Raw genomic sequence first — 25352 nt, forward strand, 5'->3', positions numbered from 1 at the left:
TTAGCTGTCAGCTCCTAGAAGTATGACTACTTCTCTTCTCTGGTTTGATTCAGACTATACCCTGAAGACAACAGAAGAGGGAAGGAGGAAGTACATGAGTCTTTCTTCAAAGTAAGTTAAAGGCTATGACCCTTTCATTTGGCATTCTTGAAAGCTGTAGAATCTGACATAGCGAAAAGGTACAATACAGACACTCCGGTTCTTGTTAGCCTGATTAGTAGTCCCTTTTCTTAAACTCTATTCATGCACCAAAGGAAAGCCTTTCTCAAAGTATTAAAAAAACAAACCGTGGTAATTCAAATGTCTGGCTTTATGAACAATGTGATGATTAACCTTATAATCAATATATACTCTGACTTTGTAAATAAGGAAGGATTTTAAGCAAACTTTATTTTAAAAATGTAGTTAGCAAACTGATCCAGTATATCCACTTCTGTCATTAGGCAAAGATTCCTGACTTCAAGAGGCTAGTTGCATAGAGAGGTAGAAAAAAATATCACCATACAGCTTGAAGGTAGAGCAGCCAAGAATTCACTCCTACCTGAAGGAGGATATATTTTATTGCAGCCAGCCTTAAATGTAATGGAAAACACCACAATTACCATTTAGGAATGTCAAGAGTCAAGTGATGTTGGAGCCCCATGATCAACCTTTGAGAGTTTTTGTTTTTTTAAGTGCCTTCCAAGGTAACTAAATGATACTGAAAACTTTTTTTAAATAAAAGAAATTAAATAACCTTTCTTGTTGGTATCAAGGGATTTGGGCACATATCTAATGCAATGACTTGAAGTTGATGTGATGAAAGTGGTTTTTATCCTGTTATCCGACAATTACCTAGTTACACTTATTTTTGATCCACGTGTTTCTGATGCAATGCTCAAACTATTCTACTTCCTATTTAAGTGAGCTTAACACCTTTTAAGCATAATAATGCATAAGTGTACCAATTTAAGATCAAAGAAGTCTGGTCATTAAGTCCATGCCCCTGCCGGTGAAGAATATCAAGCCTGCTCCAAAAAGGCCATAAAAATAAACCAAAATTCTCTCAGTGACTTTAACAGGCTGTGGATCAAGCCCACAGATACCTAGATACAGAACTTATGGAATATTAAACATATATATTACACATAATCTTTGCCAGAAGGACAAGCAGAGAAGAATTACCTGCAGCTTTTTGTAGCGATCGTGGTGTGAGATGAATTCACCTTCCTTTTCTTTCAAGAAATCTGCTTGTAGGATACTATGCTTTTCCATCAAATCTTCTAACTCCTAACAATAGGAAAAGTTATACAGATTTTTGTTTTTATTTTTAAATGTGAGAGTACAATCTTCACGAAGTCATTCCAAACTAGCTATACTTCTGATGGTTTTATGACATCTGCTATTATGCAAAAATAGACAGCATCGGGGGTCTCACGAGACCCCCAACTACCAGACACTGGCAAACTCCCATGCAGATCACAGACCAAGGGGATCCCTGTAACCGTTATACACCTCTCTGCCAGTTGGCACAGAGGCCTCTGGGTCACACTAAGCATCTCCCAAAAATGAACACCACCACGTGTTGTGTTCAGTAACTGAATGTATTAACTTCTGCCTTCCATGTAAAAAAATTGTGCACTGATTTCCAGGTAATCCAAAGCACACACCGATATCCTGGTGGCTTACTGATGCCAAAATATCCCAGGGCTCAAATTAAAGAGTCAGGTAAGCTGGCATTATGCCCAGTATTTCTGCACCTGTTGCCTAACATGTCTCCATCTCAGTCTATGCCAACTTGCTTCTTTTGCCCTTCCAGCCTATTCCTGTCCTCCTCAGCTCTTATCACCCCTAGTCTGTCATGGTCCTTGCTTCTGTTCCTTAACACCTCTACATTCCAATTAAATTCCTCCTCCTTGTCCATACTGCCTGGGCATCAGGCAGGAAGTCATTGAGAGCACAGGAGCTGAAGTGTGCCCGCTCAGTTCCAATATCCAGTGCCCTAGAACCCTCAATAGCTGGGAGAAGCAATTGCAAGGAAAGAACTGCTCAGCCCTAGGCAATAGTGTATTCATTGTACCTGTAATTCGAAGAATTTGACTGTCAGTCTCTTACAAAGCTGTACTGAACATGGATTTCCAGAGACAGCAAAAGGCACTTGTCTGACCCCAGGGCAACGCCAATATCAAAATGTCAAGTCCCTGTTCCAGAGCAGGGAGGTGCTAGAACGTCTCAACAAAATGGTTCTAAGTGTGTTTTCACACTGGAAAGACAATACTTTTCCCTAACCAAATTCTTAGAATAAAGTTGAACCATTTGTTGCTTAAATTAAAAAAAAAAAAAAAACTGCCTGAGGCAGACCCACACATGGCAAATTTAAATCTGAACAGCTAAACTTTGGCAAAATTGTAAGTAACTGAAAACAAGGTCTCATAACGGAAAATATTAAACACCTTAGCTATGGGTTCCACTGCCAGCTCCTGCTATCATTAAGTTCTGCATGCATTTAAGAGCAGCCATACCTTTTTAATTCTATATCTTTCCTCTTCAGCATCTTTGAGTTTAATCTCTAGACTTGCAACTGTTGGTTGAAGATACTTCTTTGATCCATTTATCCCCTGCTTCTCAGAGTCACCCACAGAGATGGTTAATTTTTCTGAAGGTTTTCCTTCTGTTAAACTCAAAGAAGGAATTGAGATATCCAAGGAAGAACTGGCTGATAACTGAACCTAATTCATAAGAGAGACAAAGTATATTATTTCATCATAAATAATATATGACAGACCATATTTTGAAATTATATTTCACATAAGAGCTATGAAAACTTTACTTTCAGTAGAAGATTTAAATGTCAGTTTGCCAAAACATACATTACATGATGGTTAGCAGACCTGCGTCTCAAGCGCTACCATCAAAACATTTGCATCTGAAATACCATTAAAATAACAGTTTACCAACAGCCAAATGGTTACCCCTAATTCACTTTGGATTGTACTTTACATGACGAGTAGCCTCACTGAGGTTAATGAGAATACTTGAAGAGTAAGATACCATTAACTGTGAGTGAGGGGGCTTGTAAATCTTAAGGTAACTGTCTAATTCTAAAGCTGCTAGAAAAGACATTTTTAAGCCGTAACTATTTCTGAAATTTTTGGTAACTTTAACAGCAATACTTTTTCCAAAGAACATTCCTGCCAATGCCTCCTGTATTTCAGCATTATGGTCCCAGTTTAGCAAGGCACTTAAGCATATGCTTAACATTGAGCACATTTAAATGTATGTAGCTCAGTTGGGGACCATATGAAAGTATTGTGATCTCACAAATTACTTTAAGAAAACCTTTTATTTAAGAAAGAGTACTTATATACTGAAATTACTGTTTTGAGGTTGAGAAGCATTTCAGTGTGGATAAACTACATTTTTATCAAATATTATACATACATGCTAAAACCTACATTGCTTTGTAACTTAATTATATTCTGCCATCTCAAAGAATTCAAAGGTACTCATCTTCACAATGAATATTCAGAGACTGGTAACTGATATCTTTGCTCTGAAATTACACCTGTAGAAACTACTCAAGAGTCAACTTTTGTCCCTTAAGAAAAAAAAATGTCTAATTTGATAAGAAAAAATACAATGCCAAGGGATAAAATACATCAACTTTCTGTAATAAAAGTAAGATTATGTGCTTACCTGTTCTTTAAGAACAGCTGGGTTTAAAATACTGCTGGATGTTTGAACAGCTGTCAGTTCATCTTCACCTGATAAGATGAATGAATCAGAAGGGACAAAGCAAGCAGAAGGCAGAGAATACTCCAGTAGAACATCTGAAGAAATAGTTTGAGACACATGGACTTCAGACACTAATGCAAGAAAGAAGACATGAAAAAAAATTCCAATATTAGTAGATTATGTATGTGTTTCTGAATTCTACATCTAGTGAACCTAACAGAAATCATTTTTGTTATTAAAAGAACATCATACAATACAAACAAGTAGATAAAAATGTTATTACACTAGTGTAAATTTGGCTTGACTTTATCTAAGTTAAGCATGCCATGGTTTTATATCTTTGAATAATGTTATTGACTTGGATGTATGATTTATCTTTGCTGTCAAAGATATCACCAGATAGTTATATGCTCCTTCCTCTGAAATTGCCTGAACTTGAGGACCTTTGGGGCACGCTGCAAAAGCCATTTATTTGACAAGGTTTTCAGGGACAGATGAGAATATGCTCTTTAGTGGCAGAGATGGCGGGGGAGGACTAAAAGTGGCTCTTTTGCTTCTTTGAATTATTGACTCCCTTAGATAATTAATTATTTATATATAATTTTTTGCTACTAGGTAGTCATTTCTAATGATATGCAATTATTAGGGCACCTAGGGCATTTTGGATGGGTAATTTTTGTTATTTAAATCTAAAAAAAAGAAAGTAAAGACAGCTTTTATATAAGGACATTTAGATAAAAATCTCACCAAGCAACATGGCGACAAGCAATTTGACATGTGTTAAACACGTTTTATACATTAAATCTACCACGGTGAACAAAGGAAATAAAACAAATAAAATGACCCTATATCCAACAATACACAGGTATAATAATTATTGTTGCATGTATGGTTCTCCTCCATAGTCATTACATTCCAGAGGAAGGAGTTTCCTATTTTGAGCTATGATCCTGTATGTGGGTCATCATAATTTCTACATTACAATGACCTAGGTAGTTTTTAAGGGAATAAACAAAAATACACTAAATAAATAAATAATAAATTAAGAAACCACATGGGGAAAAAACAGTGAGATTGCATCAATAAAGTTTTTAAATTGGTCCTAGGAAGCCTGTACCCTAGGATACACCAGCCATAGAGATGATTTTCCAGGAGAAGGAAGAAAAGGCCATGTTACTAGCATATAGTCTACAGAGGGCCACACAAAACAAGTTAAATGCTAATTTAAAATGCATTTTTAAAAGAACTAGAGACTAACTAGTTTTATCAAACTCACAGAATTAGAGATTCTATTAACAGAATTAGAGACTGACACCCCAGGGTGCAATCTTGGCTTCTTCTTTAAAACAGCTCTTTCACACCCAAATGCAAATAAAATATAATTTAAGAGTTGCTAGGGGAACACATAATTTTAAACAAAACCACGTGGGTCAGACTGACAATTGAAATGACACTACACTGCATATGAGTAGTCTTTGTTTTGAGCTGCAGAAGCAGTGCCATAGGTTTGTAAATACTAAGAGAAACCATCAGGATCTAGTATTACCAGTTTGACATTGCCTAGATCCATAAACTTTTTGTCAGGATTCACAGATTAATAGATTCTGAGGCCAAAAGGGACCATTGTGATCAGCTAGTCTGACCTCCTGTATAAAACAAGTCATAGAACTTCCCCAAAATAATTCCTAGAGTTTATCTTTGAGAAAAAAGATAAAATCTTGATTTTAAAATGGTCAGTGATGGAGAATCCACTATGACCACTGGTAAATTGTTCTAATTGTTAATTACCCTTACTACTAAATATTTACCTTATTTTCACTCTGAATTTGTTTAGCTTCAGCTTTCAGCCATTGGATTATTGACATTAGAATAATCCTTTGAACCAAGATCAACAATTAATTCTCCAGTATAATTTTATTTCAGTAGCTTGTTGCAGTCAAATTCACTCTTTCCTTTAACATGTCAGTACTGATCAATGAAGCATGCCCAGCAAATGGATGACCCTTCACAACTCACGAGTCTAATGTATAACACAGAACAGATGGAGAAATAGAGACAGGTTTACCATCTTAACTGTTTCTGTTCAGTCAACCACACTGACCAACAAGTGCTTCCACTCAGCAAAATCCCAGAATGAAGAAAGAGGAATAAAAGAATAGTCAGGGGGAAGAGTGGGGAGGGAATAATAAGAGGGACATGGAAAAACAGTCCTAAAAACTGTAAAGGTATTTATAGACACAGAAAGATAGTGAAAGACTTAGCACAGACAATACTATTACAGTTATTGGCCCAAATCAATAAACTACACAGAAAATTAGCACACAGAAGAACAAAGATAAATAAAAAAATCACCAGCACTCAATGAACTCTATCAACCACTGCCAGTGGAAAAATCTTTTAAAATTTATTGGAGAAAAATGGAATCTATTCAAAGACCATTCTCTTTTCTTCCAGCTAAACAAATAGCAACAACTAATGTGTGATTCAAAATAGAGTTAGTTTTTCCTATAACTCTTTGCTGCAGTTTTCAGCTTAGTGAAACTCTATATAAAGGATGCTTACTATAAGATATTTAATTTGTTCAGAGTATGTGTTGATGGATACATTAATAGACATGCACATGACTTCCACTGTACCCATAGTAGACGTTGCACAAAGCTCAGATGAAAAGTACCTCCAGTTCTGCAAGGCTGTTTTTTTACCAATTCCCCCACCACAATAAACCCCATGGGTTTCTTGCAGTTTTTACATATTGTAAATAATATCACTGATTCACTGGGGTAGGATAAATACCTACAGTTACTTGAAGGAAATAAACACCAAGACGACCAAAGAACCACGTTGGGATGATTTTAAGGGGAATAGCTGAAATTAATGGATGAAACTAAGAAAAGGAAAATTTAGGCTTCAGAGGTGAAATACTGGCCCCATTTATGTCAATGGCAAAACACAAACGAATTTCAATGGGGCCAGGATTTTATCCAACACCAGGAAAATCTCTCTATCAGCAAGAACCCTTAGTTCAGACTCTGGGGGCCATGAAAAATACACAGAGGTTAGGGAATACTGCTTGTAAGAAGTACAAGAGGAAGTTCCATTATAATACAACTTAAGGGCTGTGCAGGTCTTAAGGGTCACAGTAAAAGATCTCTTCTGTAATACTTCCTAAGGTGCACTGCAATGGCATCTAGCCAAACAGTTCTAGGATTAGGATATTCACATGTACTATGTACACAATCTGAATACCTAGACTGCATGTGCAATCTTAACTTTACCATTTCTTGACTGTAGTGTGTTTAAGTGCGCAACCTAAAACTTCTAATAGATGCCCAAATTCCAAAATCCTACTTCCACTGAGTAGTACCCAACTCCAGGAGTAAATCCATTGCAATTAATTAGTCATAAAATAATTCTCAGGTCACATAGGGTGTCACAATATGACCCATATTTATGTATGGAACAATGCTTGTATTATGAACTGTACTTCATAATTACTGAATAGAATTTTGCTTAGCACCAAGCTATAAAGAAGTCCTCTAAAAGACTACCAAGGGAAGCTACATTGTGTGTGATCCAGTAGATTTTTATTTAAATATCTTTGACAGAGGCATTAGTAACAAAGCCTATTAAAGCAGCATTCTTGGATCTTTGATGGTAGTGCAAATTACCATTACACAATAAGATGGTCAAAAAAATGGCACCATTTTGTTTGGGTGTAAATGTTCAACCCAGTCAGAGATCCCAAGAGAAGATAATCCCTTTAAAAATCCTCTCAACCCAAACATTGTATCAACCTGAAATAAACTTATTTTCTGTCTTGCATTACAAAATATTGGCCATTTAACTATTTAGAAGGGCTCGTGTTAGTCACTTTCACCGTTCAGCAGATAAAATCCCACAACTGAATCTCTTGCAAACACGGCCCTTCTTTTGAGCTGAAAACAGGTGAAGTTGAATGGAGATCTGTTGGAGGAGAAGGGAGGTAAGCCCCTGCCACTTAAGGGCAGTATATAAGTTCTTGGAGAGTATTTGTTAGTCTGATTTCAGTTTGCAAAGTCTAGTAGGGGAGGCAGTGTGTTGTGAGAGACAATAGAAATAGCCAGACTTCAGTGTGTGAGGAGGACAGAGTAAGACTCACAGAAGACTGCAAGTGGGAACAGAAGACAAGATGGCTTGCAGCCAGAAAGAACAGAAGAGGGAACACCAGGAAGAGGCAGTTCTACATGAATGGGGAGTCCCTGCTTTGAAAAATAGTCAGACCTGTCACCAGAGGTGATCTGGAGAACAGAAGGATGTGTTGTCTTCCAGATGCTAAGATACAGATTGTGGACACAAGGCTGAAGAGGATCCTAATGGGAGCATGAAAGAATCCACTGACTGTCCATGTGGGAACAAATGATACTGATAGATCCTCACTGGGATGCATCAAGGAAAACAACACCAGGCTGGGGAAGATGCTTAAAGAAATGGCAGCTCAGAAAATCTTCAGTGGGAGTCTAGCTGTCCCTGGAGGAGGATAGGGAAGGCAAGACAGGATTACGATGATCAACAGATGGGTCAGGCAGTGGTGCTATGAGGAGGGCTTTGGGATATTCAACGACTGGGAGGCAATCCTGGACAGAGAACTGGTCTCATGGGATAGACTCCACCTGAGTAGAGATGGTAAGATACCTGGGATGAAGGTTGGCACAACTGATTAAAAGAGCTTTCAATTGGAATTTGGGGGAGACAGTTGGGGGATGCTCATGTAATCTCCATGCTTGATTCTAATACTGAGCAGAAGGAAAATGAAATAAAAAGATACAGTAATGGAGAAAGGAACAGCAGAGGGTAGAAGAATGGACAACAAGAGGAAGGATAGTGCCAGTACCAATGACAGTAACAGTCAGGCAGGCAATGCTGATAGTAAAATGACAATCTAATCTGTCAAGAAATCTGGGTGAGACCAAGCAGAAACAACTTGCCTGTATCCCAATGCTAGGAGCCTGCATGACAAAATGGAGGAACTAGAACTATGGGTAAAGGAATTGAAACCAAATATTATAGGAATAATGAAAGCATGGTGGAACAGCAGTCATGACTGGAAAACAGGTATTGAGGGGTATGTGCCATTGAGGAAAGACACAAAAAGTTAAAGATTGTGGAGTAGTATTGTATATTAGTGATGCGGTAGACTGTAAAGAAATAAATTAAAAGTGATTGAATGGATAAAACAGAATCTTCCCCAAAATGATTCTGACCCAAACAGAATGGCAACAGAGGCTCTAATGTAATAGTGCTTAGGATCTGTTACTGACATCCAGGATCTGATCTGGATCGAGACCTCTAATATTTTTAATTAAATAAATCCTACCAGGAATTGTGAGATTATGGGAGACTTGAATTTCCCAGATATAGATTGGAGGACAAATGCTACTAATAAGGGTAGGGCCCAGTTATTCTTGGATGTGATGGCTGACAGATTTCTTCACCAAGTAGTCATCACAGTAATCAGAGGGGATACCACTTTAGATTTAGTATTAGCAAACAGTGAGGGCCTCACAGAAGAGCTGGTTGTAGAAGACAACCTTCATTTGAGTAATCACAAATTAATTCAGTTTAAACTAAATGGACAGAAACAAAAATAGGTCTGCAAACAGGGTCCGTGATTTCAAAAGAGCAAACTTTAAAAAATTAAGGGAATTAGTTGGGGAAGTTGACTTAACTGAAGAACTCAAGGATCTGAATGTGGAGGAGGCTTGGAATTACTTTAAATCAAAGTTGCAGAACCTATCTGGAACCTGAATCCCAAGAAATGGGAAAATATTTGTAAGGGATGCAGACCAAAGTGGATGAACAACCATCTCAAACAGGTTACTAAAAATAAGCAGAAAATCTACAAGGAATAGAAGAAGGGATTGATCAGCAAGGAAATCTATCTTTTGGAGGTCAGAAAATATAGGGGAAAAGTGAGAATTGACAACAGCCAAGCAGAGCTGGACTTTGTGAAGGAAATTAAACACAATGGTAAAAAGGTTCCTTTTTAGCCATATAAACAAAAGAAAACAAGGAAAGAAGAAGTGGGACTACTAAGCATTGAGAACAGATGGAGGTACTGTCAAACACCTAAAGAATATTTTACCTCCGTTTTTGATAAGGATAAGAAGGAGCTGGGGACAGTAGCAAGGCAACTAATGGAAACAAGGATATGAAAGTAGAAATTACCACATCTGAGGTGGAAGCCAAACTCAAACAGCTTAAGGGGACCAAACAAGGGGGCAATAATCTCCATCCAAAAATATTAAAAGACCTGGCACATGAAATTGAAAGCCCAACAGCAAGGATTTTTAATGAATCTGTCAACTTAGAGGTTGTACCCTCTGACTGGAGAATTGCAGGTATGGTACTTATATTTAAGAAAGGGAAAGAAAAGGGATCTGGGAAACTACAGGCTGGTTAGTTTGACCACAGTTGTATGCAAGGTCTTAGAATAAATTTTGAAAGACAGCGTAATTAAGGACAAACAGTAATTGGGATAAAATACAACGTGGTTTTTTGTTTTTTGTTTTTTTTTTTTTTTTACAAAAGGTAGATCACAACAGACCAACTTGATCTTTCTCTGAGAATAGAAATGATTTTCTAGACAATGGAAATGCAGTAGAGCTAATCTATCTGGAGTTCAATAAAGTATATGATACAGGTTTCAGAGTAGCAGCCGTGTTAGTCTGTATTCGCAAAAAGAAAAGGAGTACTTCTGGCACCTTAGAGACTAACAAATTTATTTGAACATAAGCTTTCGTGAGGTACAGCTCACTTCATCGGATGCATTCAGTGGAAAATACAGTGAGGAGATTTATATACATAGAGAACCTGAAACAATGGGTGTTACCATACACACTGTAACGAGAGTGATCCCTTAAGGTGAGCTCTTATGATCAGGAGAGCGGGGGCTGGGGGGGCGCTCATCACATCAGCCACACTATCAGAGGCTCGTTCACCTGCACATCTACCAATGTGATATATGCCATCATGTGCCAGCAACGCCCCTCTGCCATGTACATTGACCAAACCGGACAGTCTCTACGTAAAAGAATAAATGGACACAAATCAGACATCAAGAATTATAACATTCAAAAACCAGTCTGAGAACACTTCACTCTCTTTGGTCACTAGATTACAGACATAAAAGTGGCAATACTTCAACAAAAAAACTTCAAAAACAGACTCCAACGAGAGACTGCTGAATTGGAATTAATTTGCAAACTGGATACAATTAACTTAGGCTTGAATAGAGACTGGGAGTGGATGGGTCATTACACAAAGTAAAACTATTTCCCCTTGTTTATTCCCCCCCCCACCACTGTTCCTCAGACGTTCTTGTCAACTGCTAGAAATGGCCCACCTTGATTATCACTACAAAAGGTTCCGCCCCCCCCTTCCCCCAGCTCTCCTGCTCGTAATAGCTCACCTTAAGTGATCACTCTCCTTACAGTGTGTATGGTAACACCCATTGTTTCAGGTTCTCTATGTATATAAATCTCCTCACTGTATTTTCCACTGAATGCATCCAATGAAGTGAGCTGCAGCTCACGAAAGCTTATGCTCAAATAAATTGGTTAGTCTCTAAGGTGCCACAAGTACTCCTTTTCTTTTTGTATATGATACAGTTCATTATGAGAAATGTTTGGAGAAGATGGGGATTAATGGGAGAATCGAAATGTGGGTAAAGAATTGGATAAAGGGGAAACTACAATGGGTCATACTGAAAGATGACATGTGAGGCTGGAGGGAGGTTACTAGTGGAGTCCCTCAAGAATTGGTATTGGGACCAAACTTTACATTTTCATTAAATATCTTGCCCAAAAAGTGGGGGGCTGCTAATAAAATCTGCGACAGACGCAATGTTGGGAGGTATTGCCAATACAGAGGAGGATTGGAATATCAGACAAAACAACATGGATTACCTTGAAGATTGCAGTAATAGAAATGGGATGAAATTTACTAGTGCAAAGTGCAAGCTCATGCACGTCGGGATGAAAAACAGGATTTTTTGCTACAAGCTGAGGATTTATTAATTGGAAGCAAGAGAGGAGGAGAATGACCAGTATACCCAGGTCTATCACAGGATGACTATGAGCTACCATTGTGATGCAGCTGTGAAAAAGGCTAACACAATCCTACAATGCATCAGGTGAGATATTTGCCTTAGAGATAAGGAAGCATTATTACCACTGTGAAAAGCACTGGTGAGACCTCATCTGAAACACTGTGCAATTCTGGTCTCCCATGTTTAAGAAAAATAAACTGAAACAAGTGCAGAGAAGGGCTACTAGGATGATCAGAGGAATGGAAAACCTTATGAGAGAAAACTTAAGGAACATAGACTGTTTAGCCTAAAAAAGTAAAGGCTGGGGGGATATCTGATTGTTCTCTATAAATACATCAGAAGGATGAACAACAAGGAGGGAGAGGAGTTATTTAAGTTAAGGGCCAATGCTGGCACAAGAACAAATTGATATAAGCTAGGCAACAACAAGTTTAGGCTTCAGATTGGACAAATGTTTCTAACCATCATAGGACTGAAGTTCTGTAACAACCCTCCAAGAGAAGTAGTGGGGGCAAAAAACGTAACTTTTTCAAAGACTGAGTTTGATAAGTGTATGGAGATAACTCCAAAAATCAGAGATGGGACACTAGATGGGGAGGGCACTGAGTTATTACAGAAAATTCTTTCTGCGCTGTCTGGCAGGTGGGTCTTGTCCACATGCTAAGAGTCCTTACTGACTGCCATATTTGGAGTCAGAAAGGAATTTTTCCCTAGTTCAGATTGTTTTCACCTTCTTCTACAGCCTCTGGTATGGGTCACTTGCTGGTTTGAACTAGAGTAAATGGTGGATTATCTGTAACTTGAAGTCTTTAAATCATGATTTGAGGACTTCAGTAACTCAGGTAGAGGTTATGGGCCTATTACATGCGTGGGCTGGTGAGGTTCTGTGGCCTGCAATGGGCAGGAGGTCAAACTAGAAGATCATGATGGTCCCTTCCGGCCCTAAAATGTATTAGTCTATAAGTCTATTAAAAATTACACTATTTAAAGCAACTATAAAGAATTATGGAATACTGTCTGAAAGTTAGAGAGACTGTTCATTTGCAAGTGAAAACAAAAAAGAGTTGATGGGTTGCAAAAACCACTTCTGAGAAGCGTATTAGTATCCACAGAACCTTTACATTTGATTAAATCAAAACTTTCACATTAATCTGAAATATTTGCGGGACTGGGCCCAATTCTGCAAATTGCTGAGCCTCTATCTCCCAATTTCTTCCTGCATCTACACAGCAGCCAAGATGTTTTGCACGGTTTGAAAACTTAGTACTGCTCTTTAGTAGCACCACTTCAAGTGTAGAGCATTCCCCATAGGCACAGGGAAGTGGCAACAATAGTGTTTTAAGGGGACTATAGTGGTTTTCCTGAATTGTCAGGGCATGTGCCACTAGTATTAGATACCACTCAAAATTCAGCATTCTACTCCAGAGAACAGAAAAACCATTGATATAATCCACTTGTTCCACTAACATTGTTCTATGAGGTGTATTTTGCATCCCTTAAAGTACCAGAGAAAGTACAGTATGTGTGCATGTGAAAAGAGTAACAGCTCTTTGAACTCTCTTAACTGAAGATCTGGATCTTTTCCATCAGCACTTCTATGGAAACCTTGTTTCAGGCTGTCTGCAAACTCAGGAAGAAATCTCTACATCAGGTTAATCTTCCGAACATAAACCAAGCAATTTTTGAATCCACAAGGATTAGAAATATTTTTTTTTAAATGAAAACTTAAGATTCTGCAGAATCTGAATATGTCATGTTGGTCACATATGAACATGAGATAGGCCAGCTTCAGCATACGGGCTGAGTGTTTAAAACAGTAGTGCAAGAGAGCGTGGCCGGGGGAATGCTACAACTACTTTTCATCCTATAAAGCCAGGCTCCCAAACAGTAACAGAGTACAACCACAATGGAGCTCAGAAGGAGTAATGAAAAACCTCTTAACATAACTTAAAATAACCTAAATGTCTCCGTTTTAAAGTTTTTTTTTATTCTTGAGCTCTTCATAAAATAAAAAACCAACAGGAAGAGAAAGTTACTCACCTTGTGCAGTAACTGAGGTTAGAGATGTGTGTCCCTGTGGGCGCTCCACTTCAGGTGTCGGTGCATTCCAGCACCGTCGTTTGGAGATTTATGGTAACAGTGTATGTGCGGGTCGCGCATGCACAGTAGGCCCCTTGCAGTGCTGTTGGTACCGCATCTAGCATGCACAACCCGAGCCCGCCAGTTCCATCTCTAGCACAGAATCTTAATGGCAAACTCCAAAGTAACCTTCTCCTCTTCTTTGAGGCTGTCCCTGTAGGTGTTCCACTTCAGGTGACTGTAGAGCAGTGCCCCTCAGAAGGCAGGAGGGACTTCGGGCTCATTTGAGTCAGTTAGGCCAACTATGGCGTTAGCCCTGGAGTCGAGTGACAACATAGTGCTCAGTAAATGAAAATAAGCATCTTGGAGGTTGAGGGCTGAAAACCAGTACAAGAAATAGTGGGAGTAGAACCCTTTCCCCTTGTAGTGGGAAGATATGATTGACTTCTTGCCGTAATAGGTGCTTGTGAGAAGGGTCCCTGAAGAGGGACGGGGGGGGGGGGAGGTTGGTAGTTGGAAGGTAAAGGGAATGGTATATCCCAATCATACGATCTCTAATACCCATTGGTCAGTGGTTATTGATGCCCAGAGGTGGTAGAATGGGCGACGGCGGCGACCAAAGCATGGGGACAAACTGGGTGTAAGCACTGCCTGGTGAGGGAGATTGTCCACACCCTCCATCAAAACTTCAAAATTGTGGTATGGGTGGAGCCAATTGAGAAGTCAGTGATTGAGATTGAGGTGCTCTCCGTCGCTGCAAACATTGACATTGTCTTTGGCTCTCGTATGGGCGTTGCTACTGTCCGTTAAAGTCGTTGTCTCTGGGCCTCTGATAAGGTGGTACCTCCTTCTCTTTGCAGGTAGGGTGTAGATCCCCAAAGTGCACAGAATGACTTGGGAATCTTTCATCGAATGGAGCACCTGGTCCGTCTTGATTGAGAACAACTTCTCTCAGTCAAAAGATAAGTCCTCGACCTTGGTTTGGAGTTCTTTAGGAATGCCCAAGGATTGCAACCAGGACACCTGGTGCATCACTATGGCCATGACCATGGTTCTGGCTGCAGTATGCGTGCCATCCAAAGGCACCTGGAGGGCTGTTTTCACAATGAGTTGTCCTTCGTTTAGAAAGGTCTTGAATTATGCTTGTTTCTCCTCTGGAAGCTCCTCATAATATTTTGGCTAACAGAGAAGAAGAACTGGTGAAACGTCACCAAGGAGTAAACTTTTCATCCAAAGAGGTCGAGCCTCTTATCTTGTTTCTTATCTTGAGGGGTCAATCTAAACTGTTGTTGTTTGCCGTGTTGACAGACAGCATCGACCACCGATGAAAGAGCTGAGAGGCAGGTGGGAGAAGAGGAAGTCTACCCCTTTGGTGGGGACGTAATACTTCCTGTCTGCCCTTTTGCATGTCGGTGGTATTGAGGCCAATGTCTGCCAGAGCTGTCTCTGCCAGTTCCAGAATCGCATCATTAATGGGCACAGCAATCTTGGAAGTGGAGGAAGGCTTTCAGAATTTTTACCAGTTTATGCTGGCTCATCTGAACTTCCTCCAACAGGCAGTCTTGGCTCTGGGCGACTCGCTTAAACAGTTCCTGGAACTGTCTGAAGTCATCTGCCAAGGTATGCAGCAGAGGCATAATTGCTTCGTCCCGTGAGGAGGAAGAGCTGTGTGCAGGAGAATTTGCTTCCTGATCTGTGCCTGTCTCAGTGTCCTCCCAGATGTCCTCAGCCTCCATTGGCTGCAGGGTGGGGGAACGAAGGTTGAGATCTCATCTTTCCTTTGATCTGTGGGTGGTTTAGAGTGAGGGCTCCTGTAAGCTGCCCAGGGTTCCCAATGTGCCCATTGCATTGGGAAGGCCAGCAGTGGGTACATCCACAATGGTTCGTACCACGATTGACTCATCTGATTATAAGGATGTTTGGACCCCAAATGGGTCCAGGGTGGTCTTCAGTCTTTTGGTGAGGAGTGGTATATTGAGAAGGTGCATGATCCCTGCACATCATCTTCACTGGACAAATGTACAGCAGCCTGAGAAGCATGGGGATCTTTGCTGCAATATTCAGGAGATCAAGCAAGGGGGCAAGGTAGCTAAGTCTCTCTGTTGCAGCCGGTTCAGTGGCGTTTCTGATGTTGGTACCATCGGTGCTAATGTTGGCTCTCTCTACCGGTGCCGACACGGAGGCATGATGCCTGAGGAGACATTCAGTACCGAGTCCTTTACAGGCTAGTCCAGTGCCGTGGGGGAGATGTGTCTCTGTCTGTGCCTCGACTCTGCCTCTTTCCATCAGGACTCGGCCGTGCCCAGAGTGTTATCGGTACTCACCTGAGCATGTGTCGGCATCAGGGGTAGCGACCTGGCAAGGGACCACTCATGTTTCTGCGGTGCTCTCTGCTGAGACAGCTGTGCCCTCTTCCTCGGTCTTTTAGAGAAAGGCATGTCTCCTGCCCCTCCGTTGGTCCATCTCTGAGTGGAGAGATTTTGCCATCAAGATCCTTTTGAGGCAGAGTTTCCGGTCATACTGGGCTCTCACCTTCAGGTTGCTATGGTGGGTGCATTTTTATGGAATATGCGCCTCACCGAGACATTGATCACACAAGGAGTGCCCATCAGAAACGGACATTGCTTCGCGCCAGAAGCCACATCGTTTAAAGCCTGGGGAGCAAAGCATCTTGAACGGTTAACCAACCCCGCTACAGCGAAACTACGGGGAGGGTAAAACAGGAGAAGTTTTTTAAACTAACACTAAATATAACTTTCTAACTGGCTAACTATCTAAACTACTATTTCTAAAGGTATTGGAAGAGTGGTGAACGTTGCCCCAGATATATGCCTTCAGACGAGGAAGGTTGAGAAGGAACTGGAGGGCTCGGGTCATGCGCATGCTACACATGGCACCATGACATAAGTCTCCGATCGACGGCATCAGGACACATCGACACCTGACGTGGAGTACCCACTCGGACAGCACTCAGATAAGAAGCTTGGAATCTCCCCCTTACAAACCATACAAATCCTAGCTTTTTTAAAGTGTTTTTTTTCTTCAGTGTTACATATAGAAAAGCTGTCCCTGGCCCAAGACTAGATCATGCCCATCCTAGGCCTCAGGTAGGTGTAATGTTGGTGTGGGAGAGTTATTATACATTTGTCTGGAAGATTAAACATTTCTGTGGAAGGTTAACTTTTTAACTAGAAATGCAAACTGCTTGAAATTGCTCAAGGGTTAGAATGTTAAAGTCCTGGAAACATGAATTAGCAGGTATGTCTTTCAAATTTATTATACAGATACTCTCATTTCTATGGCATATATTTATCTATCACATGGCTCTGCAATTTCTCACATAATTCCATGATACATGTATGATATATACAAATCCTGAGTCTTCTTTTCCTTAGAGTGCATCATATCTCAATAGGGATTTGTTTCATGAACTACCCTCCACTGTCCTTCATAACTCAAGTCACATGATCTTCCGTTCAAAAATCACAGAACTAAAGCAATTATTAGATGGAAAATTAATCAAATAGTTAGTGTATTTTACTTGTTTTTGTGCAAACCAGTAAGAGAGCCATCATCCTGTAACTAGCCATCTCTTTTGGACCACTAGCAAATGCAAAGAGTTGTATTTATAACACAACTGTGAATTACAGTACCAAAACACTTAAAAAGTACTAAGATGAAACATAAAGACTATGCCACAATTACAAGACACTATACCAGTGGTTCTCAACCCACAGCTGATTTGTCGTCAAATCAGCACACAGCTGTGGCCCACGTGACATCCTCTGGCCCATTCAAATAGTATGTACATATTTTGTGGGTGCGGCCCACATAACACAGAGAACTGCATATGCATATGACAAATAGGTTGACCACCACTGGGCTACACACACTCATCAAAACAGAAAGTCTGTCAAATCACGGCAACTAGAGAAGGGATGGAAGCAATTCAGACTGTTCTCTTAGATCTCTGCAAAAATACTTCATTTTGAAAAAATGATAGAAAATAAAAATGCTGTACTGAGCCCTAATATCAGAGCTTATCAGCACCTGAAATATGGAAAAGTTGTGTTTTTCAACTGAGAAGAGCACCTTTCAAGTTAAGCAACAGTCATTTGCAAATTATCACACCACCTTCAGAACATCTACTCTTTCAGTGCTAGCTAACTGAGGGCACATCAAAAATACAGGATTCTTAACAGAATTATGAAGTATCTACTAGTAATGTGTCTTACCATATACAGTGTAGTTCTACATTCCACAACAAGAAAATAAATTAACAACAAGGGGAATACTCTTCTCTAGGCGCTTGAAGAGCTCTGTAATTTGAGCAGGCATTGAAAATGCTCAGTAGCAGGCTTGATCAGAAAATTTTGCCAAATTCTCATTACAGATATGCCAAGGGCATCCACACTAGATATATTCCCAAGTCCCTTCATGTATAGCATGCTGAAAGGGCACTAAAATTAGCAAAGACAGCACAGGGAAGATTCTCAAAAGTATAAAAATAAATGAACAAAGAGCTTCTCTGATATATCCTTGCTCCAAGAGCTGCGGAAACTACATGTCAGACAAAAAATAGCCCCAGATCAGTCAAGACTGAAAGGTGACAGAGAAAGATAAATGCAGTGAGAGAATCTCTTGATCTATCCATGTGTCGGAAGGATGCCAATAAGCGGAAGCTTAAAAAATCTCCAACTCAACTGTACATCACACAAACAAAAGAGAATCTCATTCTTCAATACATTCATGTGTCAAAAATTCATACAAGCCAAAGAGATCCAAAAATGTTAGAGTGTACCAAGGTACCACATCCTGTAGATATATTGGCAGAGTGGCAAAAAAGCGAGGCCCACTGTGACGGGATCCCCAGGGTACAACCTGGAACTGTGGGACCACTATGCTCCCTTAACTCTCCAATCTGAGCTCTCTCACACAGTGCTATACCAGTGACAAGCAGCAAAACCCCTCCAGGAGCTGTGATCACTCAGCCATAAACATTTGGAGCCACAAAACCAGTTAAATTGGATGAATGCTCCCTGAGCCACTCATGAATCATACAGATAGAGGCACCAGCCAATCACCCTAGCCCCCAGCCTTGCGCCCTAGAAATATAACATCTTACACTGCTTAAGACTCCCTTGGACAGTGCTAGTTCCTTAATTAGTTCACCACTTTCTTCAAAGGAAAATGGACATGCATCAGTCTTTGTAATCTGAGCTGAGATTCCCCAAGCACTTCAACAAAAAATACACTGTTTTAAATAAAGTATAAGACAGATTTATTAACTACAGAAAGATAGATATTAAAATGACTATAAGTAGTAGGCATAGAGATCAAAGTTGGTTACCTAAGAAATAAAAATAGAAACAGTCTAAATTCTAACTGACAGACTAAGCAAGATTTGAATCGGTCTCACTCCATTGGATGTTACAGGGAGCTTACAGTCCTCTATACTAAGACTGAACTCCTTTCCGGCCTGGGAGCAATCTCCCTAGTTCAAAAAGTCTGTGTCTTCCAAGCTATCTTCCAAGTGTTAAGATGGGGGAGAGAGACACCAAGTGATGTCGTCACTGTCTCTCTTTTATACTTTCTTCCCGCTGCTAGAAAGATCCTTGCTTGTGACGTGGGGGGTCAGGCAGCCCCCATTGGTCGACAGTCCCCATTGTGTGTGTCTCCTCTAAGTCATCTCTGGGATAATGGGTTCTTCTTGATGGGCAATTAAACACCAGTGTGACCAGTGACAGTTGCTCCTTTTCCCTACTGAAAGGCCAGCTCTTGGCATCTCCTAACCTCACAATATATTTCAGTCACACATATAGTAATACTTCATAAATTCACATACAATAATAGTACATACAATCTAACAGGATATTAAGGTTCAACAGATCAAGACTTTTAAAATGATACCTCACAAGACATACTTTCTACAAAACATATAATAATCATATGACAGTGGTGAATATGGGGGTTCCAGGGTTCTACTTTGAGTGTCACACCCACCATCTTGGGGAGAACAGTAAAAAGTGTTCAAGCACCAAATTTTGGGCAGGCGACGGGAGGGCATGCCAGGGAACTATTGTGACTCATCTCAAGCTCTACTCACCCATCAAGCTCCAGTCACTCCTAACACCAAAATAATAGTGTAGATTGTGCAGATCTTCACAATATGATTGTCCCTCTTCCTTCTTGTGCTTCAGTCATTATTACTGACATTTAAACTGCCTGCCTTAAGTAGGCTTCAGAGTCAACATCCCATTGAGATGAACACAAGCAGTTCACACTTCCCAGAGCAACTGTTTCAGTCTATTTGAAGACTGAGGCAGACATTACCGAATGAATTTATGTTCGGTTCACATACTGAAGGTTTTCTTTACAACTAGAGACTTTCTTTTTAAAAAGGTTAGATTCTGGAGAACAAGAGGCCAAATATCATTAAAAAGAACTGACTTAAGATGTTAGGAGTCAGCCCAAATTCCTCCTTGAAGGTGACTTAAGTTGTCCCATTTTCCCAGGGTTTACTGGAAGAATGAGAATGCCATCCTAATCTTAACACAGTAGTTTGTCCAGAGGGAAAAGAAGCAAGTTAAAAACTGTCTCAATCTTGATGCATCAGCATGAAGAACAGTAACAATGTGTTCAACAAGCAGTCAGTATAAAGCATCTACATAATGGCTCCTATGGTATGCCTTTGGACACTAGAACCCCACAGCTTATCTCAAGGTCCTGCATTCATCAGATACGTGGTGGAGGAATCTGGTCTTGGCTAGCACTTATAAACAAAGCAGTTCCTGACCCAGGCAGCTTGAATCAGCAATTCCTGCTCAGACTGCACCCCCACTCTCACATCCCGGAGTCAGCAATTTCTGCTTGGATTTCATTGAGACAGCATCTATTGCTCAGCATTTCTCAGAGATCCAGTTTTTACTGATCGTGCAATCCACAGTACTCCAGAATCATGCAGCTCCTCTTAGTCATCAACAAGGAGTCCTCTCCTGGCCAGCACAGACTTACACAGTTCCCCTTTCAGCTGCTCCAATATGTGAGATTCTCCTGCTTTCCAAAGTTCTATCCTGCCAATATAAAGCATTCATGTGCCAGGGTGAAGCCCATATATAACTCCTGTCAATCTGAGTCACTCATTCGCAGTCTTCCATCAGGATGCATGTCATTCTGAGCCTTAGAAGAGCATAGGAAAAACCAGTCATGCGCCAACATACAAGCACAGGGCACTTAAGGATGTCAGATTTTTTCAAGATCCTGCTAAAAGGCAGAAACAACACACCTTTTTGTAAATCTGAGACTTAAACCAAAGGAATAGGGATATACTGAGCTGTAATAGCTCACCATAGGTCTCACTGGCCTTGGTAGTATTACAGGGATCATATTTTCACATACAGGAACTCTCCTTAAATAATCTTGAGGCACAAATAGGTTTTTCCTTCAGGATTCCTTCCTGTTCTCTTTTACAAACATCTACCGAATACACAGTAAAGCCCGTAATTTATCAATGTTTAAGTAGCTCCCCCACATCCCTCAAAAGGTACCTATATAAAGTTAAATAAATAAATAGCACAGAGCAGATGCTTTTACATAAGTACTTCCATCATATGAATACAGAGGGAACAGAGAAAGGAACTGAAATCTATCACTCTTATACTGGTACCATATTGAAGAATACTCCATGTGCCTCCCTCAATAAAACAAACAGTCAGAAAAAGTAATGTATGAAGAGTCATCAGTTTTTGAGACATTATAAACAGTAGCATCAGCAAAGACAGATACAGCTGTGTACATTGCTGGCCTATGCAAATACATACTATTATTGTTTTCCCTAGTCTTTCCTCATTCATTCCTTCATATTGCTTTTATTGTATCTTGCCCTTAAATCTTAAATAAGAGTACAAGCTCTTTGCAGCATCAGCTCTTTGCCTTTTTACTCTGTGCTTACACAGTACCTAACACAATGGGTCCCTAATTCTGATAGGAACACATTACTGTAATTTAAAAAAGAAAGTAGTTCTACCTCCTGCTACTAGTCAGCATAATACAAGTATTTCTTTAGCATGATGCTGGAGGAAGATTTTGTGGAAAAATAGTGTGTATACTTTGACTACTGTATCTTATCTTTTCCCCTTATACCAGCAAAAAGTCCACCATGCTTATTTATATTTTTGTCCATTTCCAGATTATGGATAAATTAGTCCAAAGCTCTATCCGAAGGGCATGGGGGAGAAGTGTTAGTATACCATCCTCCCCACAAAAATTTTGCATTTTCTCTTTTTTATTTGAGCCTACAGTGAAACGTGGAACATAGCATTACCATCGACATACACCCCCATTTTGAGGGCTCATTCTTCTAACCGAGCACTGTGTAATTCATAAGCCTATCCTTTCATGTTGTAAATACCTGGGGAAAAAACGGTGCAGATCCAAGATTCAAAAGTTGGTTTTAAGTTGAAGTGAACCATCAATAGCAAAAGTCCTTAATGTAAGTTTTATAACGGAATATCAAACCAAATCCTGACATCTTAACTTTTCATTTAACTGTATTAAGCCTAAATATTGAAGAATGAATAGGCCAATTTTTTGCTTTGTCAACTTTAATTTTTATGAATGTAACACTTTCAAGAAATTGATGGGACTTTTAACTACCTGTTCTTTGTCCACTATAAGTCTAATGATGAAAATGTGCTGGGACTCTTTCAAGGGAACACGATGCTCCCCAAAATTATTTTAACAAAACAGTGTAGCTCAGCTTTAACAAAAGGAAGACTTGAGAATCCCATTGCTCAATGTGAAGATTATGATGTAAGAATAGTTCTACACAAAAACCTTGACCAGGCAAAGCCACAATTTCCCAATAAACCAAAGGTAACTTACAAGTCAATTTTCAGAGTAACAGCCGTGTTAGTCTGTATTCGCAAAAAGAAAAGGAGGACTTGTGGCACCTTAGAGACTAACTATGCTCAAATAAATTGGTTAGTCTCTAAGGTGCCACAAGTACTCCTTTTCTTTTTACAAGGCAATGTCAATAAAACCTTGTATCAGTCCTATAAAATCTTGTTTCTTGCAATAAACTACTTTATTCATGAAATATTTGCAAGGATTTAAGTGCACTGGAACTGTGTGAAATAGTAACAGAAAGAGTTGTATTACAAGTTTAAACTGGTTATATTATACCTGAATACATAGGGAGGTGTGTGGTTTTTTTTTTTAATTTTAAAAACAGCCGGATATAAACCACTGCCAAAAAAAAAAAAAAAATCAGACTTGCTTATAAATCACACAAAACTTTTAAATACCCACATAATTAGTTTTAAAGGATGTAACATTTGGCTTAAATTAGACTTTAGAAAATAGATACTATATACTTAAGCCAAAATGTTTTAATTTTGTGAAAGTCACTAGCACATCTGATTTGCATTCAAGTAAACAGATTTGAGCAACTCTATGAACAACGTGATGGATGTAAAATTATTTGTGAAAATACTGTGACACTGGTAAACCAGGTGCCAGCTTTTGCCAAGGCTACAGGAGTCATGTGATCACTAACAAATTCATAGCTGGAAACCAGACCAGCTCACCTGTATGTTAATATTGTTCAACATGGGTATTAAAATTGTGAGAATGTGTTTAGTCTCTATAAAATGCATGTAAGTTGCTGCATGCATTAACCTTTCTTGGGATGTCTGCATCCCATGCTATAACATAATATGTTAGTTTTGCTTTGTAATGGTTAAAATGCCTACTCTAAACTTGTAAACCTAGACAGGAAAAGTGATTCTCCTGCCCATCCAGAAGAACTATCAAGTTTAAATGGGCCATCGCGGAACATCACATCACAAAGCCTGGTTTAATGGCCCCCTTACATCCATGAAGGTGAAGGAAGAACACCTCATCAGCTTGAATTCTGGAAGAGGCAAATAAAGATAACTAACATGAAGATTTTTCATCTCTTTGCTGTTTGAGTTCTTAGAAAGGCTGGAGCTAAGAAACAAAAAGGTAGAGATTCCAAGGTTTCACCTGGGTTGGCCTAAAAAGACATTCAGTGCTCACAAATTACTACACCCATAGACTGAACTCACTGTCTATATACGTTGCCTGCTCTAACCTGTAAAAGGCTCTTATTTCTTTTTCCTAGTTAAATCCTTTATTAGGTTACGAAAGGATTGGCTACCAGCATTGTCTTTAGTGTGAGATCAAAGATTCAAACTGATCTGGGTAAGTGACTGGCCTCTTGGGACTGGGAGCCACCTCAATATTTTGTTATATTTTGGTGTCAGTGACCATTTATCACTAAGGCCTTGTCTACACTGCCACTTTACAGAGCTGCAACTTTAGCTGCGCTCAGGGGGGTGTTTTTTCACACCCCAGAGTGAGAGGTTCAGCTCTGCGAAGTGGCAGTGTATACAGTGCACCAGCGCTGAGAGCCACACTCCCTGCGCTGGTAGCTACTCCCCTCATGGAGATGGGTTTTGTACAGCGCTGGAAGAGCTATCTCCCAGCACTGGTGCCACAACTACACAGCCACGTTAAAGCACTGCCGCGGCAGCACTTTAACGTTGCTAGTGAAGACATGCCACCCAGGCAAACTGAACTTACGGTAAGATAGAGGAGTGCCCAACAGGACTGTCTCTGACGCCATGGTAAGACTGTTACAGTGATCCAGAAATTCACATTTGTTACTGAGTTGTTGAAATCTAATTATAAACCATACCACCAGTTTGGGGTGTCTGCCCTGCTTTTGACAGCTGCTCTGAGGTTGGCACTCTCGGTCGGGAGCCACTCCAGACAGCATGTCAAATATGTCTTCCTTATTATTTGATTTTGGTTTCAGTGACACTTAACTAAAGCAAATACTAATATATACATTGAATGGAATCCAACAGAACAACACAATTAAACACAACATTGGAAGCAAGTTTAATGAGGGCAACTTTTGCATAGGCACAAAAAGTATGCCAACATTATGTGGGATTTTATAGTTATAATTAGTTTATATGATTTATTTAGTAAAATACTATAATAATTGGTTAAAATCTTTAGTTCTTCACATAAGCATTATATCTTCTTCAAAATACAGAAAAAGAAACATTTTGGCTTACACTGGAAACCCAGCTCACTCCCAACAATCAGATAACCAACAAACCATAATGTGTCCTTAATCTAATGTAATACTGATAGTTTATCTTTACCTGTGATCTACTGGTGTGTTTTTCCATATTTTATATGGAATAATAAGGATCCAAACAGTCACCAGCCAAACACATAAATACAAATAAAGGATAACTCCACAGTACATTTCAGCTTCCACCTGTGACAAAAGAGGTGTAACGTGCTCAGAGACTTAAAGAACTTTTTCCAAAGAAAAACTACTAAGCAGTACAGTATGTTTTCCATGGAATAGCTAAAGAAACCCTGTGGCTGCAATGGTGTGCTGTGCTCAGATTTAAGAAAGGTTATATCGTTA

General features: G+C 39.7%; 1 protein-coding gene across 5 annotated transcripts in view; it reads right to left on the minus strand.

Annotated features, from left to right (window-relative positions):
• The window catches only part of CCDC91 (coiled-coil domain containing 91), a 315195-nt gene that overhangs the window by 217775 nt on the left and 72068 nt on the right, over positions 1–25352 (minus strand). For all 5 annotated transcript variants that reach the window (XM_077825315.1, XM_077825324.1, XM_077825306.1 and 2 more), the window contains 3 exons: positions 3676–3845; positions 2502–2708; positions 1165–1269 (listed from right to left, as the gene is read on the minus strand). In XM_077825315.1, the coding sequence (XP_077681441.1) occupies positions 1165–1269; positions 2502–2708; positions 3676–3845 (482 nt within the window). The remainder of the gene's footprint in view (positions 1–1164; positions 1270–2501; positions 2709–3675; positions 3846–25352) is intronic.

This window comes from Eretmochelys imbricata, chromosome 1 (assembly GCF_965152235.1).
Source record: "Eretmochelys imbricata isolate rEreImb1 chromosome 1, rEreImb1.hap1, whole genome shotgun sequence".
Taxonomy (NCBI): domain Eukaryota; kingdom Metazoa; phylum Chordata; order Testudines; family Cheloniidae; genus Eretmochelys; species Eretmochelys imbricata.